The sequence below is a fragment of the Epinephelus moara genome, chromosome 21 (assembly GCF_006386435.1).
Source record: "Epinephelus moara isolate mb chromosome 21, YSFRI_EMoa_1.0, whole genome shotgun sequence".
Classification (NCBI taxonomy): Eukaryota; Metazoa; Chordata; class Actinopteri; order Perciformes; family Serranidae; genus Epinephelus; species Epinephelus moara.
Window position 1 is genome coordinate 22,885,915 of NC_065526.1, and position 16,318 is coordinate 22,902,232.

Here is a 16,318-nt window from a genome sequence, read left to right on the forward strand (position 1 = left end):
AGACGGTAGTTTTTATAACTCCGTAGCCGGAGGCATATGTTTTTGGGTTGTCCGTCTGTCTGCCCTACTCTTATGATTGCGATATCTCAAGAAGGCCTTGAGGGAATTTCATCAAATTTGGCAAAAACGCCCACCTAAACTTGAGGATGAACTGATTAGAATTTGGTGATCACACGTTTTCGGCCATATTTCAAGAACTTATATGTTAATTATGAGGGGTGGGAATCACCAGAGGATCTACGATACAATATTATCACGATACTTAAGTTGAGATACAATATTATTGCGATTAAAAATATGTTGCGATATGCTGAGTATTGCGATAAAAAAAATTTGCAATTCAACTGTAAATCATACTACCTAAGGAAAACTTTGTCAACATCTGTTTTATCTTATAAGATAAAGTTTTTAATTTCTTCATCTCACTTTTTTTGCCACAGCAAAATATGTCTAATGGGCTGAAAAAGCATTTGATTATATTATTCTAGTAGGCTACCTAAAGTTTTATTTGTATTTGTAATAATGATAATTTATATAGTAAAAATATCAATACTTGGCACTGTATGATGATACGATACTGCCACACAAAAATATTGTGATACTACCCCCCACCCTCACTAATTATGATAACATTTGACACAAATGTCTCGTAGGATAGAAAATTAAGTGATGATGTTTTATAACCAAAAGGTTAAAGGTGAACTTTGCTGTGACATCATAATGTTCTGAAAAAAACACTTTACTGGCCTCTATTGAACACCAAAACTCAGGAACAAAAGATATTTGAACAAAGATATTGAACTGTTGACACTAATCTTGGGTTCCCATCTTGAAACTGTGCTGATTGTATAGATCTTCTGTGCTGATGAGGTAAAGATGTGTGTGAAGCATCCATGTTAGAATATGTCGCTCCTTTGCAGCAGCATTTATATTTGAAGTATTGTCTATTATCTTTACTACATATGAGTTCGTCTGTAGTCTGTAACTGCAACTTGACTGGTCCATGGAGGCATACAACCATGAGGTGGTTATCCTAGTTTAAGATTGTCACCTTTTCAGATTGTCTTCAGATACGAGCGAGGTGAGGGTCTCAGAGGGCTGGTTGCACTGGACGACATCTCTTTCTCCAGGGAGTGTTTATTTGACCCTGAAAACAACAAACTGCCTGACACATCACCCACCTCTGCCCCACCTACATCTTCTGTCACTTCTCCAGCCACGCCCGCAACCTCGACCACACCAACCCACCCCTGTCAGGTAAACTACTTCACATAATAAACTCATGTCTGCAAAAGCAATTCTGTGACACATTAAGTAATCCTATTAACCTGTTGAAAATAATCCAAAGCTACTGTTCTCTTTTTTTGGTGTTGCAGGATAATGAGTTTTACTGTTGGCGGTCAGCTGGAGAAGTGTGTATTCTGGCTACTTTACAGTGTGATTATCACCCAGACTGCCCAAAGGGGGAGGACGAGGATGGCTGTGGTGAGGCTGCGTGTTCCATCGACTGCATCCATCTAAAACAGGCTGTAGAGGCCTGCAGTACAAATGCCTCTACCATTTTGTCATTAGTGTACAATGTCTTACAATATGGGCAGTCAAGCGATTAAAAAAAACTAATCGAATTAATTAGATGCTCTGTGATTAATTAATCTAAATTAATCACATACATCAACTTTTGCTGTGAAAGTATTTAAAAAAAATTCAGTTCAATTGAATTTTGGCAGAGTAGGCAAAGTAGTAAAGCTGCTGGATTTTGGACACAATTGTCCCCTTGTCCTCTACCACCAATGCTGTACTGCAGTCCATTGCAGTTCATTTTGTAAAACAGTTAGTCAGTCGGTCATGGATAGACTTGCTTAGTTTGTGTCTGAACACCTGGACGAGTGTGGCTTGACGAGATTGGCTGCTAGCGTTAGCATCAAAGGCTGTGCTCGCTCGGACCTTCAGGTTCGCTACTGATTCTCTCACAGAGAAGTCAACCTATTCTACCCCAAGACCAAGTTTTATATAAAGTTCATACTTCTATGAATAACAAACTTTCTTTTACTCTGTCGCACAATTTGTAACAAAAGCAGATTATTGTGGAAAAAAAAAAAACATTCAGAAGCATGTGATTCATTCATTCTGCAGTATTACTAACATCTTGCCTTAAACTCTAAGGTGGGTGCGCATTTGAGAGTAACCAGTGCCAGTGGACTGACACCAGTGATGGACAGAGTAGGTGGCAGAGACACAAAGCCAGTAACAACACCAAGCCGCCCACTGATCACACTACAAACACAGGTAACTTTAGTGGCTTATTCACTGATTGAATAGTTGACTGGTTTTAATGGACTGGCAGAACAAGGATTCAAGGGGAACCATGTTAGATTACATGGCCCTGAAATCTTCGTAACTACACTGCATGTTTAAGAGCAACCCAATTGCTAGAGGAAAATGTTGGCATTGTACGTTTCTGCAAACCATATCAACATTTCTAAAGTGACATCGTTCTGATTATCTGTATATGAGCTGACCTTGTCATCAGGAGGTGGAGGGGATGGTGGATTGCATGACACAGTTGGCAAGGCCACAGTTTGATACCTAATAACAAAAAAAACGGTTGTTTTGTAGAGAGACATTGGTGGCATTTCCAGCTGTGACTGCTCCACCAAAACCAGTTGTTTTCAGCCACACGGTGGCATTCCCAACCATAATATTATGCCAACTAAAACTGGGTACTTAAAGCCAAACTATGATATTTACTGCAGGATTACGGGGTACCGGGGTCACTGCTACAAGCCATCCAGTCCCTGTATGACCAAAGTGAAAGCTGCGTCCATATACTCAGTGTAAAGTCAAACATGTTCTTGTTGGTGTTGGCCTCCGCCAGGGTTGTCCCTTGTCACCAATCCTGTTTGTGATATTCATGGACAGGATCTCGAGGTGCAGCCGGGGGGAGGAAGGGGTCCGGTTTGAGGACCTCAGAATGGCGTCTCTGCTTTTTGCAGATGATGTGGTTCTGTTGGCTTCATCACACCGTGGCCTCCAGCATGCACTGGGGTGGTTTGCAGCCGAGTGTGAAGCGGTCAGGATGAGATTAAGCACCTCCAAATCTGAGGCCATGGTTCTCTGCTGAATTGCCCCCTCCGGGTTGGGGGAGAGTTACTGACTCAAACGAGGGAGTTTAAGTATCTTGGGGTCTTGTTTACAAGTAAAGGTAGAATGGAGTGTGAGATGGATTCGCGGCTTGATGCGGCTTCTGCAGAGATGCAGGCACTGCGCTGGACTGTTGTGGTGAAGAGGGAGCTGAGCCGGAAGGCAAAGCTCTCAATTTACTGGACCATCTACGTCCCAACCCTCACCTATGGTCATGAGCTCTGGGTAGTGACTGTAAGAATAAGATCGCGGATACAAGCGGCCAAAATGAGTTTCCTCCGTGGGGTGGCTGGGCTCAGCCTTAGAGATAGGGTAAGGACTTTAGACATCTGGAGGGAGTAGAGCCGCTGCTCCTTCGTGTCGAAAGGGGTCAGTTGAGGTGGTTTGGGTGTCTGATCAGGATGCCACCTGGGTGCCTCCTGTTAGAGGTGTTTCGGGCACATCCAACTGGTAGGAGGCCCCAGGGCAGACCCAGGAGGGATTACATATCTCATCTGGCTTGGGAGCACCTTGGGGTCCCTCAAGAGGAGCTGGAAAGCATTGCTAGGGAGAGGGTTGGGGGTGCTTTGCTTGGCCTGCTGCCCCCGTGATTTGGCCCTGGATAAGTGGATGAAAATGGATGGATGGATGGTATTTCCCTAACCATAATCAAGTGTTCTTTTTGCCTAAACATAACCACAGATTCACCACAGCATTCTAGAAACATAAAATTTCAACATATTTGCTAAATAATAATGTAACATCACAAAATGTATATATCCGTGTCTCCAAAAAAGGAGAGCCAACTTGTCAGGTCAAGACTTAGCTGTCCACTTACATCTAAAGGAGAAGGGACACTCCTTCAAGGACAGCAATGTTCACATCTTGGCCAGAGAAGACAGATGGTTTGTAAGAGGCATGGGGCATCTATGTTGGCCTACAACACCATTTATCACCAACTTACAATGCAGTCTTGGGATCCCCTCCCAGACTACTTACAGTAACACCCATTCTCACCTGGACCCATCTAACCCTAACTTTACACAGATGGATGAGTGGGTCAGTGACTCACATGTGACCTCAATGACTCTGTAAGGGTTCACACCCACACAGAGTTTGACTCTGCGCCAGTTCGTTAGAACTGAAGCAGCTTCTTGAATGAGAGGCGAAACGTCTTCAAGAAACTCAAGCAAGTCCAGTTGTCTAAGACATGGCACTTATGATTATATACAGTATCTGTGGTTTGCAGAAACTGACAATGCCAACATTTACTTTGGTGGTTTGCAGTTAAGAGTCAACTTTTTTGATTCAGGATGTTTTCCCTCGTTCTCAGGCTACTACATGAGAGTGAATTTCAGTCGGGAGTCCATACAGAGTGAGGTCCGTCTCCAGAGCCCCCCACTCCCCCCTTCATCCCCATACTGCCAGATACTGTAAGTACTGACCACAACATTGATGTCCACATTTCTGTCATTATCATCCCTAGTGTCTGTAGAATATGTGTTTTGATACAGTCAAATTTTTCAAGTATGAATTGCTCAATGTCCCCCACCGCCCCCGTCTTGCTACCACGCAACTCTCTTCCCAATCCAACGCTCTCCCCTTCTTCCTTCCTTCTTTCCTCAACGCAGGTTTCACTTCCACATCAGTGCAGAGAGAGCTGGGTCACTCAGAGTGCTTATGCAGCAAGCTGAGGGGAGTGAAGCAATCCTGTGGTCACGCAGTCACAACACTGTCTCCGATTGGACCCCAGAGCATCTGCCTGTAGGCCTGCACCAGCAGCCTTATAAGGTGTGTGCTCGTAGATCCACTCAACAGTTGAACAGTTTTAATGTAGGAAGCTTGCACACAGGGCACGAGGGCTCTCTGCATGGTTTGATGAGTATGACAAAACATTTAATTAGTTAATGATCACCACATCTCAATCTAGTTCAACACCTATGGGAGATTTTGGACTGTCAGGGCAGCTTGTGGTGGCCCAACACCCCACCACACACCCATTTGTATATCCACAGTGATTATAGATCTTATACATAAACATCCATTTTGAAAATACGTAAATGCACAATATATTTTGAAACATATTTAATATTTTCCATGTACTGCAAACTTTGACAAGTAATGCGTCTTTAGTATAGTATAAAAAGCAACAATCCTGTTATATTCTTGTTGGTATGCACTATATTGCTCAATAGCTATGGACACACACCAGTCACCAGTTTATTAAGTGCATGTATTTAAAACTATAGCCGTCTAAAACATTTATCCTGCAATAAATCCTCTCTTCATGAAGGTTATAATGTTCGTTTTTTTATTGAAAGAGAGGTGATAATGCTGTTTAATTATACCTTGTTATACTGAGAAGTGTTTCTAATGTTTTGTCCACCATATTTATATCAATAGTGATAGACTGAATATTATAAACATCACTCAGTCTAACTCCATGTGCCAGAAGCAATGCAAACCGCAGCTTCTAACATGACCATAAAGTTGATCCAGCACCTTTGTAAGACATTTTAGCCTTTGTGCAGGTAGGATTTATTGCAGGACTACTATATATTAGACTGCATTCAATTTACTGTAGCTATAATACTCTCACAGCAGGGCTCATGGGGCCATGTTTTGTTGAACAAAACTATTTATTAGGAAAAAAAAATAGGTAAAGCAAATGTATATCAAATCAGCGTCAGCAGTGTAGCGTGAGCATGAGGGTGAGGATGGTCTGTAAATGTTGAAAACTACATTATATTCTCCCGAATATGTCCAGGAATATGGTTTTCAAGTGCAGTATGTGTAATGTTTGTTGTTCAGGACACCGATCCTTCAAAAATATGAATGTAAGCATTTCTATTCTTAGGTATGGTTCAGTAGCATGAATAAAGTGACTCAGACAGACACTACTGCTGGAGATCACATTGTTGCTGTGGACGACATCTCTTTTCTAAACTGTGAAAAATCCTACCAACCACCTGGTGAGTAAGGTGTCCATCACCATTACATGTGAATGTATTAGACATGAGCAGTCGTTCATAAATTGTTCATTCTGTTGAAAATCTATAGAAGAGAGCGTCAGGGAGGAAAGGTGGCTCATTTTTTAATTATCTTTCTCACCTCAGCTCTGTCGGCCTGTGGCTGTTCTTTTGAAGATGGACGGTGTGTTTGGGTTCAGGGGGCTGAAGATGAGCGGGACTGGCTCAGCAGCTCTGGTCCCACTGAAACCCCCAACACCGGGCCTGCAGGAGACCACACTACCGGCAAAGGTCACTTTTATTTCAAACTATCTTCTGTGGTGATGTGTCTGTGTCACTCTGCAGTTACACCTCCAAAACACTAGTCAGTGGCGGGGTTTCTGTGAAGTGCTGTAAAGTTTTGTTGATTCAAAACACACCTGAAAAACTTTAAACATGGCTTAATAGCAATAATTTCAATTAGAAGTATGCAAAGCGGCTTCATTATAACTCACAGCATTCACAGACAAAGCACTTGTCTTTTGCTGGACACATTTTCCCCACAAATACAACATGCTAATGTTTTTAGCACAAGCCTATGGAATTTTACATTGTATAAATTAGCCTAGCGGCTAGCAGAATTTTCCTCTACTCATATGAAGCCAGGGACAACAGCAGCATTTAACAAAGGTAACGGTATGTAATTTTGCTCCATTACAACTCACAAGGTTCACTGACAAAACAACTGTCTTATACTAAACACGTTTTCCAAACAAATACAACATGCTAATATTATTAGCATAAGCCTATGGCATTTTAGATTGTATGAATTAGTCTAGCGACGAGCGGAGATTTCCTCTGCTCATATAAAGTCAGGATAATCCTGAAGCATAATTCATAAGGATATATTACACACAAGACTTAAAATGCTTTTTTCGTGGAGGCTTTACTGTCTTCACAATTTATTGTTTATGATCTGTGAAATAAAAGTAGATACTGTAAAAGCTTCGTTTCCACTGAGGGAAATGGTTTCAGCTTACAAAAATATACGGGAGGTCTGCGTCGCCGCAACGTGTGGTTACATTTCTGGGGGGGGTGCACATCAGGCTACAGTGTAGGGTACGGTGTCGGCTCTATGTGGAAGCAGAAGTATGAATCCCGCATTTGTCGAGCAGTATTTTAGAACATTACACAGATAACTAAATAATACCATTGTGCACATCTTGATTACATTTAGTACTGAAATGCCTATGTTGAGAATTTTTCATGGCCAAACTTTGGTAAGTCATAAAGACAGAAAACTGACTGTATAATTTCAGTCATACAGTCATGCCACAGTCACACTGGTCATACCATACTGGTCACTTAAGGACATGGCAATGGTTTATTTTGTTTCTCATGCATTCGACTTTATATATGTGACAGGACGATTGTGTTATCTACTTTTTGTTACACTGTCTCTCCTTAAACTGATAAGCAAAGGTGTCGATTTCAGGGGGATGCAGGGGACACCTCCCCCTCCTTATTTATGACATGTGCATTTGTCCCCCTCCATTATAAAAATGAAAGTAGCAGAGGACATGTACACCATAAATTGGTGCTGAAGAGGTACAGAGCCCTGAGTAAAAATTCACCGGAATGCAGGAAATAAGTGTTTGATGCTCAAAACTTTCTGGTGGAGGACCCCCAAACCTCCTGTTTTATATGTCTCCCACACCCCCAGCGTTGAAATAAAACTTACACCCGTGCTACAAAGTATAAGGTGGTTTCCAACCTGGGGGCAGAGGCACCCCAAGGGGTCACAAAATGGATCTAAGAGGTTGTAGGATGATAACCAGGGTCATAAACAAGAAAGAAAATACATTCTACCACCCATTTTTTACTTTATAAAGCCGTTTCTCTCTTTTTTGTTAAATACTGGATAGTTTCACCTCTTCAGGCCCTTACAACATGTTAAAATAAAAATCACTCTTTGCTTGAACTCCTCACAGCGCATAGTTTTATGCATCCTGTGACAAGGAGTCGCATGCGCACATGTCTTTTAATGCATCAAAAGCCAGAAAAGTGTAGAATGACTGTTTATGCTTTCTCACAGGGAAATACCTTTACATCGAGAGCTCCCGACCCAGTGTAAAGGGAGATAAGGCCCAGCTGAAGTCCTCACTGCTGCCGCCTGCTGGTGAAAACGGATACTGTTTCACATTTTGGTACCACATGTTTGGAGCTACTGTGGGCTCCTTGAGGCTGCTTCTACAAACAGCTGATTCTTTGAAGAAAACGGAGGTAAAACATGCATTAAATTAATAGTTTTATTAGTTTTATTTGATGTTTAACTAAGCTTAGAGATACACAGAGGTCAGGGAAGGCCACTTTTTTTTCATCAATTATTGTTTTTGAGTCTGGACACCATACTTCCCTTAACTACAGTGGCAGAAAAACGGCCGTGAGGTTGATTGAGAAATATTTGTGACAGCTCCCACCGCGTTCTCTCTCTGTTATTATACTTTTCACAAAGTTGTGAAACACTGATTGCAAAATAGCATTAATGCATTGTATAATAATGAGTGCAAGCTGCACAGTTTCAGCGCACGGTGTTGCAAAAAAACCTCCTCACATCCTCATTGTGACAAGTGAATCAGCCTCCTGTCTTTCCTGTAGGTGTGGCAAAAATCAGGAAATCAAGGGGACGAGTGGCTGCTGGTGCAGAGCCATGTGACTGTGCAGAAAGTCCACCAACTGATTTTGGAGGCTACGGTGGGGGGTGAGGCTGGAGACATAGCCATTGATGACATCTCCCTCATCAGTGGACCATGTCCTGCCTCAGGTAATAAGTCTGAGGCTGGAAAAACACTGGGCATACTTCATGTTGGTTCACTAGACTAGATTGTATTTTCCAGAGCTTTGGAAATGATTCAGTATTTAATAATTTTACAAGTTAAAGACGGAGCAGAATAACTGTAAAAAGAGGGAGTCAGTGCACAATATTTTCCCTTGTAAATCATATCCACTCAACCATATCTTCCTCCTTTACTTCTTCCAAACCTCTCATTTGTTTAGCATTCATTATTTAGACACTATTATGTGATCGACTCTTGATAGGGATGTTTTGATACAGCTACATTTAGAGGGTAAGCCTTGCTATGTTCTCTATATTTCTTACTGCCAGCAATCTAATGAGAAGACCAAAAACCAACATTGAATTGATTGAACAAGTATTGTCAATGTAGCCAAAGTCTGATATATCTAATTTATCACATTTTTCCTCTTACCTGTGGTGCTATCTATCAAGCTAGACTGTTTTGGTGTGAGTTGCCGAGCGTTGGAGGCCATAGAGATGTCTGCCTTCTCTCAAATATAATGGAACTAGATGACACTCAGCTCGTGGGGCTCAAAATGCCCCAAAAAATTACATTTAAAGACATTAACAGCAACGTCTCTTTCCAGAAATCATGACCTGCTTACTCAAGATAATCATCAGACCTTGTTGTGTGAGCAGTTTCCTGTAGGAACTATTTTCTTTCTACCAATCTACATCCGCCAACTGTGTCACTGTGCAGAAGGCGGTATGTGTCTACTGCTAGCTCGCCTAGCACCATTGAGCTACCTCATGATGAGCCGAGGAAATCGAAGCCCTGTGACCTCGGTGATCGAAGCCCTGTGACCATACATGGTAATAACATTAATCAGGTGACTTCTTTCAAGTACCTAGGCATTCATATTGATAGTGACCTGAGCTGGCAGACACAGGTAGCCACTGTCTGTACCAGAATTCATCAGCGCCTCCACTTTCTGCGTAGACTTCGGTTGTTCGGTGTCTGCAGAAACATAATGCTAATTTTCTACAGAGCAACAATAGAGTCCATTTTACGGTACGGTATCACCAGCTGGTTTGGGAACCTAAATGTCAAATCAAAAACTCAGATTCTCAACCTGGTCAGAGTAGCGGGTAAGATTATGGGTCACCCCCCCTTAACCCTCAGGAACTGTTCAGTCAGGCCGTCATCACTCAGGCAAAAAACATTTTAAATGACAGTTCTCATGTTTTGTTCAACGAATACTCACTAATGCACTCAGGGAGAAGGTACAGGGTTCCCTTATGTAAACACAACCTGTACAAACATTCCTTTGTCCCGTTGTCAGTCAAGCTCATTAATGAGCAAATGTAGAGGTATTGTGTATTGTGTATTGTATACGGTGTATTAACACCTTGATATGAACCAGCACTTTAAATATGTACCAGCACTCTAATGTGTACCAGCACTTTAATTTCAACTAGTAGGCATGGCAAATTGCACAGCTCAGATGAGCAAATATCTTTTTGCACATTGGTCCCTATCTGGTTACCAGTATGTTTTTAATGCTGAATGTTTTACTGTCTTTTACGTATTTTTGTTTGTACGTTTCTTGCTATTTATGCAGCAATACCCTGTCTCTAAACCAAATTTCTCCCAAGGGAGACAAATAAATGAACTTTGACTTTTTCTTTTGAAAACGCCTTTAATGTTTACATCTTGTGCTGTGCAGTGATGCGGCTGGAGGGTGTAGTTTGGTAGAAGGAAAATCTGCAGTATTGATCATTAATTATATTCAACAGAAGGCAGACATCTTCACAGCCGATATCTCCAACACTCTGCAACTCACACCAAAATAATCTAGATTGATAAACAGTGCTGCAGGTAAGAGGAAAAATACATTACAATTTATTATGAGTGACGTAGCCTCCAGGGTCCTCAAAGGAAACAGAAACACAAAGTCACAAATGCAGGACAGCAAACATTTTGAAGCACCTTCTAAGCTGCTGTTTAACATCCCATTTAGATTAAAAACTGAATCCCATGCACAGTGTTTGCACAACAATTTCAGCATTTTTATTCCTTACAAACTGTATGCATACTTTTTAGTTGCAAGCTCTGTAGCTCACTCTGCTGGTCAGATGGTGTTCATACAAAAGGAGGTTTGGGGGGAGAGTGGCCTCTTGGTAAAAGGCATATCATTTCCAAGTGGATTCACAGACATAGATAGATAGATAGATAGATAGATAGATAGATAGATAGATAGATAGATAGACCATTATTACTATTATTAAAAAGAAGCAAGGCATAGATGCATGTGTGCACACTGTTGGAATTATTTTCATTGTATATTGTTGTTTGGTTATATGTTGTGTATCCACAGACATTTTTTATACAAAATAAGTTCCTAATGCATAAATGAAGTTATTTGGATTTGATATTGTTGCGCTTGTTATAATGCATCATAAAACGTTATCTTACAGACGTGTGTGACTTCGAGGAGGGGAGCTGTAACTGGCAGCAGCAGACTGGCAATGACTTTGACTGGGTCAGACAGTCAGGCTCCACCCACAACCCCAACACTGGCCCAGACAATGATCACACCACCAACACACCCATGGGCCATTACTACTACCTGCCCTCCTCTGATAGCGACCGCGCTGGCCAGAAAGCTAAAATGTCTTCACCACTGTACCCAGCAGGTGAGACAAAGTCCAGTGTGTGCGTGATTTCCTTTGAGATCATCAACATTATGCTGCCATAGACTCTGTTCCACCCCTGTTTTCCAAGAATTATCAAGATAGTACAGCAATTAAATTGAGAATAAGCTCTATTTCACAATTTATGCTGACATGTACTCCTCCCCACACTGAGTCACATCCTAACAGGACCAAAACATTTATTTAAATGTCTTAATAGAGATGATGGCCCTGGGATATCCCTCCTTTCTCTGCACTATAAACAGGCTTTTTAGGTTTTTAAAATATTTTCTAGTGTATTAATTTTAACGATGACTTTTTGCTGAGTAAACTCCTGCACTGAAATTGTTACTTAAGTAAAAGTATGTAAGTTTAATCAGGAAAATGTACTAAAAGCATCAGTATAAAGGTAGAAATCTTTTTAATGGAGAAATTGACACTCTGATGAGACTACAAGAAGCACAACTAGAAAGAAAATGTGAAAAATGGACTTTATACAAGACTCAAAAAGACGACACTGGACTGGAATAATAATCAATAGATACACTACTGCTTAAGGGTGTAAAAATGTGTATTTACCCAAGCAGGTTTTGTTTCGTTAGCTATTATTATTTTTCAGTTATCTTATTATGCTGTTGTAACTGACATGTCAGTGTTACAAAAATTGTTTTAATAAAGATTTGAGCACAAAAAAAAGTATCAGTATAAAAGTACTTAATGTAGAAAAAAGAGCAAATCCTCACATGAAATGTTCAGTAAAAAAAATGACAAATGATTAATCTGTCAGTGTATTTCATACACTGTTGGGTAGTTAATTTGTAAAGTAGCTCCAGCTGTAGTGGGAAAGGAGCAATATTTCCATCTGTAATGTAGTGGAGTACAAGTACTTTAAATGTGTACTTAATCACAGTATTTTCTCTAAAAGACACTCATATCTGGACATCTAAGTGGTGGATATTCTCTGTGATATTTTATTATATGCTGTGTGTTTTCCCTCAGGCAAAGGAGCTTGTGTGCAGCTGTGGTACCACATGTACGGCAGAGGAATGGGGACGCTTAATGTTTACCAGTGGAGCAAAGAAGGGAAGGAGGCTCTGATCTTCTCTCAGACAGGAGACCAGGGTCGGCTGTGGAGGTTCGCTCAGGCGTCACTTCTGCCTCGGGTCCAGCCGTACAGGGTAAGTCACAAAACATCCACCCAAAACATTAAGTGGTAATGATACAGAGTCATTTGGGGGGAAAGAGATATACATCAACGATAGTGGGAGGTTACAAAGTACATTCACTCAAGTATTGTGCTTAAGTGCAGTTTCTGAGCTACATGTACTTTACTGAAGTGTTTCCATTTGATGCCACTTTATAGTACTTTTTCCTCACTGCATTGTGTTGACCTCTGTAGTTACTTTGCAGATTATGCTTCATCCAACAGCACTTTTACTCAGTACCTGAATTCTCCTGATAATTAAAATTTTATCTGACAATAAAATAACATTTTGAATGCAGGACTTTGTATTGCTACTGTTATTGTGTTTATATTTTATAAAGTAAAGGTTCTGTGTATGTCCACCACTGTACATGGAGATAAATCCAGATATTATTTTTTTCCATGTGGCTTAAGCACAACATTTTATGTAATCCTGTAATAAACATTAGGAACTTTTAAACCAGTGTCCGTTTGGACTTGTGTCTCATTTAAAGAATTAGGTCATTAAAATTACAAATGCGTAAATATAAATCTCACTTCCTCCAAGCAATCCACAGACCTCACTGTGGACAGTTCTCTTTGAAGATTTTTCTTGGGTGAAATTGAGTAGGAATTATATCTGTAATCCTCTGCACTTGAATTTGCATTATGTTTTGTTTTGTTTTATTTAATTTAATTTTATTCTATTTTATTTTATTATAATATATTATATTTTATTATATTATATCATTCAGATATCACTGGGAGTGAGTGGGGATTTTTTTTTTTTAAACCCAGCCTTTAAAGACAAAACTATCATATAAACAAATAGATTTCCATGACTTTAAAAATGACTTCATTCCTTTTGATATTTTGAGTCTATTTATAGTATAATTTTTTTAATATATATTTTTTTAATTTACTTATTTTCTTCATTCATTTATATATATCTTTTTCAATGTATTTATTTTTATTTTATTTTATTTCATTCTAGTTTATTTCATTTTATCTTATTTACTTATCGTCTTCTCATTTCATCATTTATTTATTTTCAGCCTACACTATTGGGGTGGGGGGGGACTATATGTGTGTTAACATTAGGCGGTTGCACTGACATTTTGTTCTGGTTTCTTTTCTTTTACGTGTCTGTGGATGTATGCGTGCACATACTGCAGTGTGCACGTGTTTATCTTTGTTTACTGCTGTTAAAATCAATGAAGATACTGCTGGGAAAAAATGAGACTAGATTGTGATCTAATATGACTCAGGTTACCTCTACAACATTAATTAATTATATGTAAATATTTAGATAAAGCAGTTTCAATCATTGCACACTTTCTGTTTAAGATCGTGGTGGAAGGTGTGAAGGCTGGCCCCACCCAGGAAGGAGACATGGCCTTTGATGATGTACATCTGACAGACGCTCAGTGTCCTCCCCCTGGACATTGTGACTTTGAGACCAACATGTGTAGCTGGGGCAATGTGGGAGAAGGAATTGACCAGGGGGACTGGCTCCGCAGCAGAGGAGCCTCCCCAAACCCCAACACAGGTCCCAGTGTTGACCACACCACTAACTCCACACACGGTAATAATACGTACATGTAACTTTGTGATTCTGTGTTTGAACAGCATGGATGTGAGTGTGATCGAATCTAATTTATGGAGATCAACAGAAACTTCATGCCACCATCTAAATACATAATCATGAGCCTGCGACAAGTTTTTGGTTTGTTTTTAGACGTGGACGTAGTTGTGACAGGTCCAAACAGGACCAAGCAACAAAAAGCACCATCATCAGATCTGTAACGTATGACAGTCTACCAGCAGCAGCCAAGTCTGACTCGATTTATAATCAGTAAACAGGACAGAAATGTAAAAGATTGTAACTGTACATATTTGTTTGAATCGATGTTGTATATATAATGTTATGAAATGAATACAGAAGTTCTGTCTCATTTTTATTCTTGCCATGTTTCCATCAGGTTACTATCTGTTTGTGGACAGCTCAGTGGGCGAGTGGGGAGACATGTCCTTCCTGATCAGTGATGTGTTCCAGCCGTCCACTAGAGGTCACTGTCTGAAGTTCTGGTACCACATGTACGGCAGCCACGTTGGGACTCTGAGAGTGTACATGAATGACAGGTAACCAGCCAGCCGTCAGTGTCTGATGAGGAGCAACATTAAACATGAACTGTACTCTGATAACATTTGTGCTGTCCTGTCTCATAGAAACATGCACGCTGGTGACAACGAAGAGGGGACTCTGAAGTGGATCGAGACAGGAGACAAGGGAGACAAGTGGCAGGAGGCCAGTGTGACTGTGAAACACAAAGAAGCATTCTGGGTAATTATGAGCTTCTGAAAGGTGACGTCAGAACGAATGCAGATTGTATTGTTTGACCTTTTACTATTTGCCAGTGGTGGGAAGTAACTTTTACTTTTACATACTTTTACTCTCCATTGCTTCTTTATACTTTTACTCCACTACAGTTCAGAGAGAAATAATGTACTTTTTACCCCACTACACTTAGAGTCTTACTATTAACTTTCTAAGTTACTTTTCAGATGAAGATTTTAAATTTAAAAGTCTACACATGTATAAAATACAACATATTGTAAAAGATTAAACTAGTGGTTTCCAACCTTTTTAGCTTGTGGCCCTTTGCAAAAACACAGTATCTAGTTGGGGCGTCTTGTCACATTTCAGATGTCTATGAGTTGTGAGTTATTGACATTTTCCCTCAAAATTTCTCGTGATTTTATTTAAAGGGAGACTTTGACGATTTTCAACCAGCTCTGTATCATAACAGTGAGGGTAGTATGTGTAAATGAACTGTGGTGAACTTCCCTCCATCTTACCAGATTTTGTGAACGGACAGTGGGTACCATATTGTCAGAACTGAGGCCAAAAATACTGAGATCAAGTGATAAAACTGGGCAGTGCTGATAAAATATGAACCAAGCTTCTGTTAATGTGTTGCCTTATTCTTGCCCAAAATGTTTTCAGACACGTATTATAGCTCACTGTTTAACTGTAATACAAGAACCAGCCAGCTGCCATGTTGTTTCCCGTGTTAAATTGGACACAGCAGGTATTAAGTCACCCATCAGTGGGAGTAATTATTGGTTTGTTGTGGCACAGTGCATTCTGGTAGTTGTAGGTTATCGACCCCTTGAGCAAAAGTGAATTCCATGGCGGTTTTCCTCTGTTTTCTCTGGTCATGCACCAATTTCAAAAGCATTTGCGTCTTTCTTCTACATAGACGGCCCAGTTTTGTGAAAAGACCATCTTTTCAGCAGTAAATTACTAAAATAAACAACTGTTTTAGGCTCAAAGAGGTGAAATTATTCAACATCTAATCTCGTGACCCTTTCAAGGTCCTGACTGCTGGCTTGGGAACCACTGAATTACACGATCTAACAGCATATAAAGTAGTTACAACCAGCTCCACCTCAAGCAGCTGCAAAAGTAAAATGCAGCTTGCACACTGAAGCATTAGTATTAACAAGCTAATCATGTCAGATAGAATCATTTATTACTCACAGTAGTACGTAGGTAGGTAGGAGTTTTATTGC

The 16,318-nt window shown here is 40.3% G+C and overlaps 1 protein-coding gene across 1 annotated transcript in view; it reads left to right on the forward strand.

The window, feature by feature from the left end:
• Positions 1-16,318, forward strand: part of si:ch211-106h4.4 (MAM and LDL-receptor class A domain-containing protein 1) — a 45,416-nt gene that overhangs the window by 25,002 nt on the left and 4,096 nt on the right. Inside the window, exons 29-42 of the mRNA XM_050032325.1 lie at positions 1,060-1,257; positions 1,377-1,485; positions 2,164-2,286; positions 4,454-4,553; positions 4,752-4,911; positions 5,978-6,092; positions 6,237-6,380; positions 8,164-8,351; positions 8,727-8,892; positions 11,344-11,562; positions 12,559-12,737; positions 14,090-14,327; positions 14,725-14,884; positions 14,972-15,086. Coding sequence (XP_049888282.1) covers positions 1,060-1,257; positions 1,377-1,485; positions 2,164-2,286; positions 4,454-4,553; positions 4,752-4,911; positions 5,978-6,092; positions 6,237-6,380; positions 8,164-8,351; positions 8,727-8,892; positions 11,344-11,562; positions 12,559-12,737; positions 14,090-14,327; positions 14,725-14,884; positions 14,972-15,086 — 2,214 coding nt within the window. The remainder of the gene's footprint in view (positions 1-1,059; positions 1,258-1,376; positions 1,486-2,163; positions 2,287-4,453; positions 4,554-4,751; positions 4,912-5,977; positions 6,093-6,236; positions 6,381-8,163; positions 8,352-8,726; positions 8,893-11,343; positions 11,563-12,558; positions 12,738-14,089; positions 14,328-14,724; positions 14,885-14,971; positions 15,087-16,318) is intronic.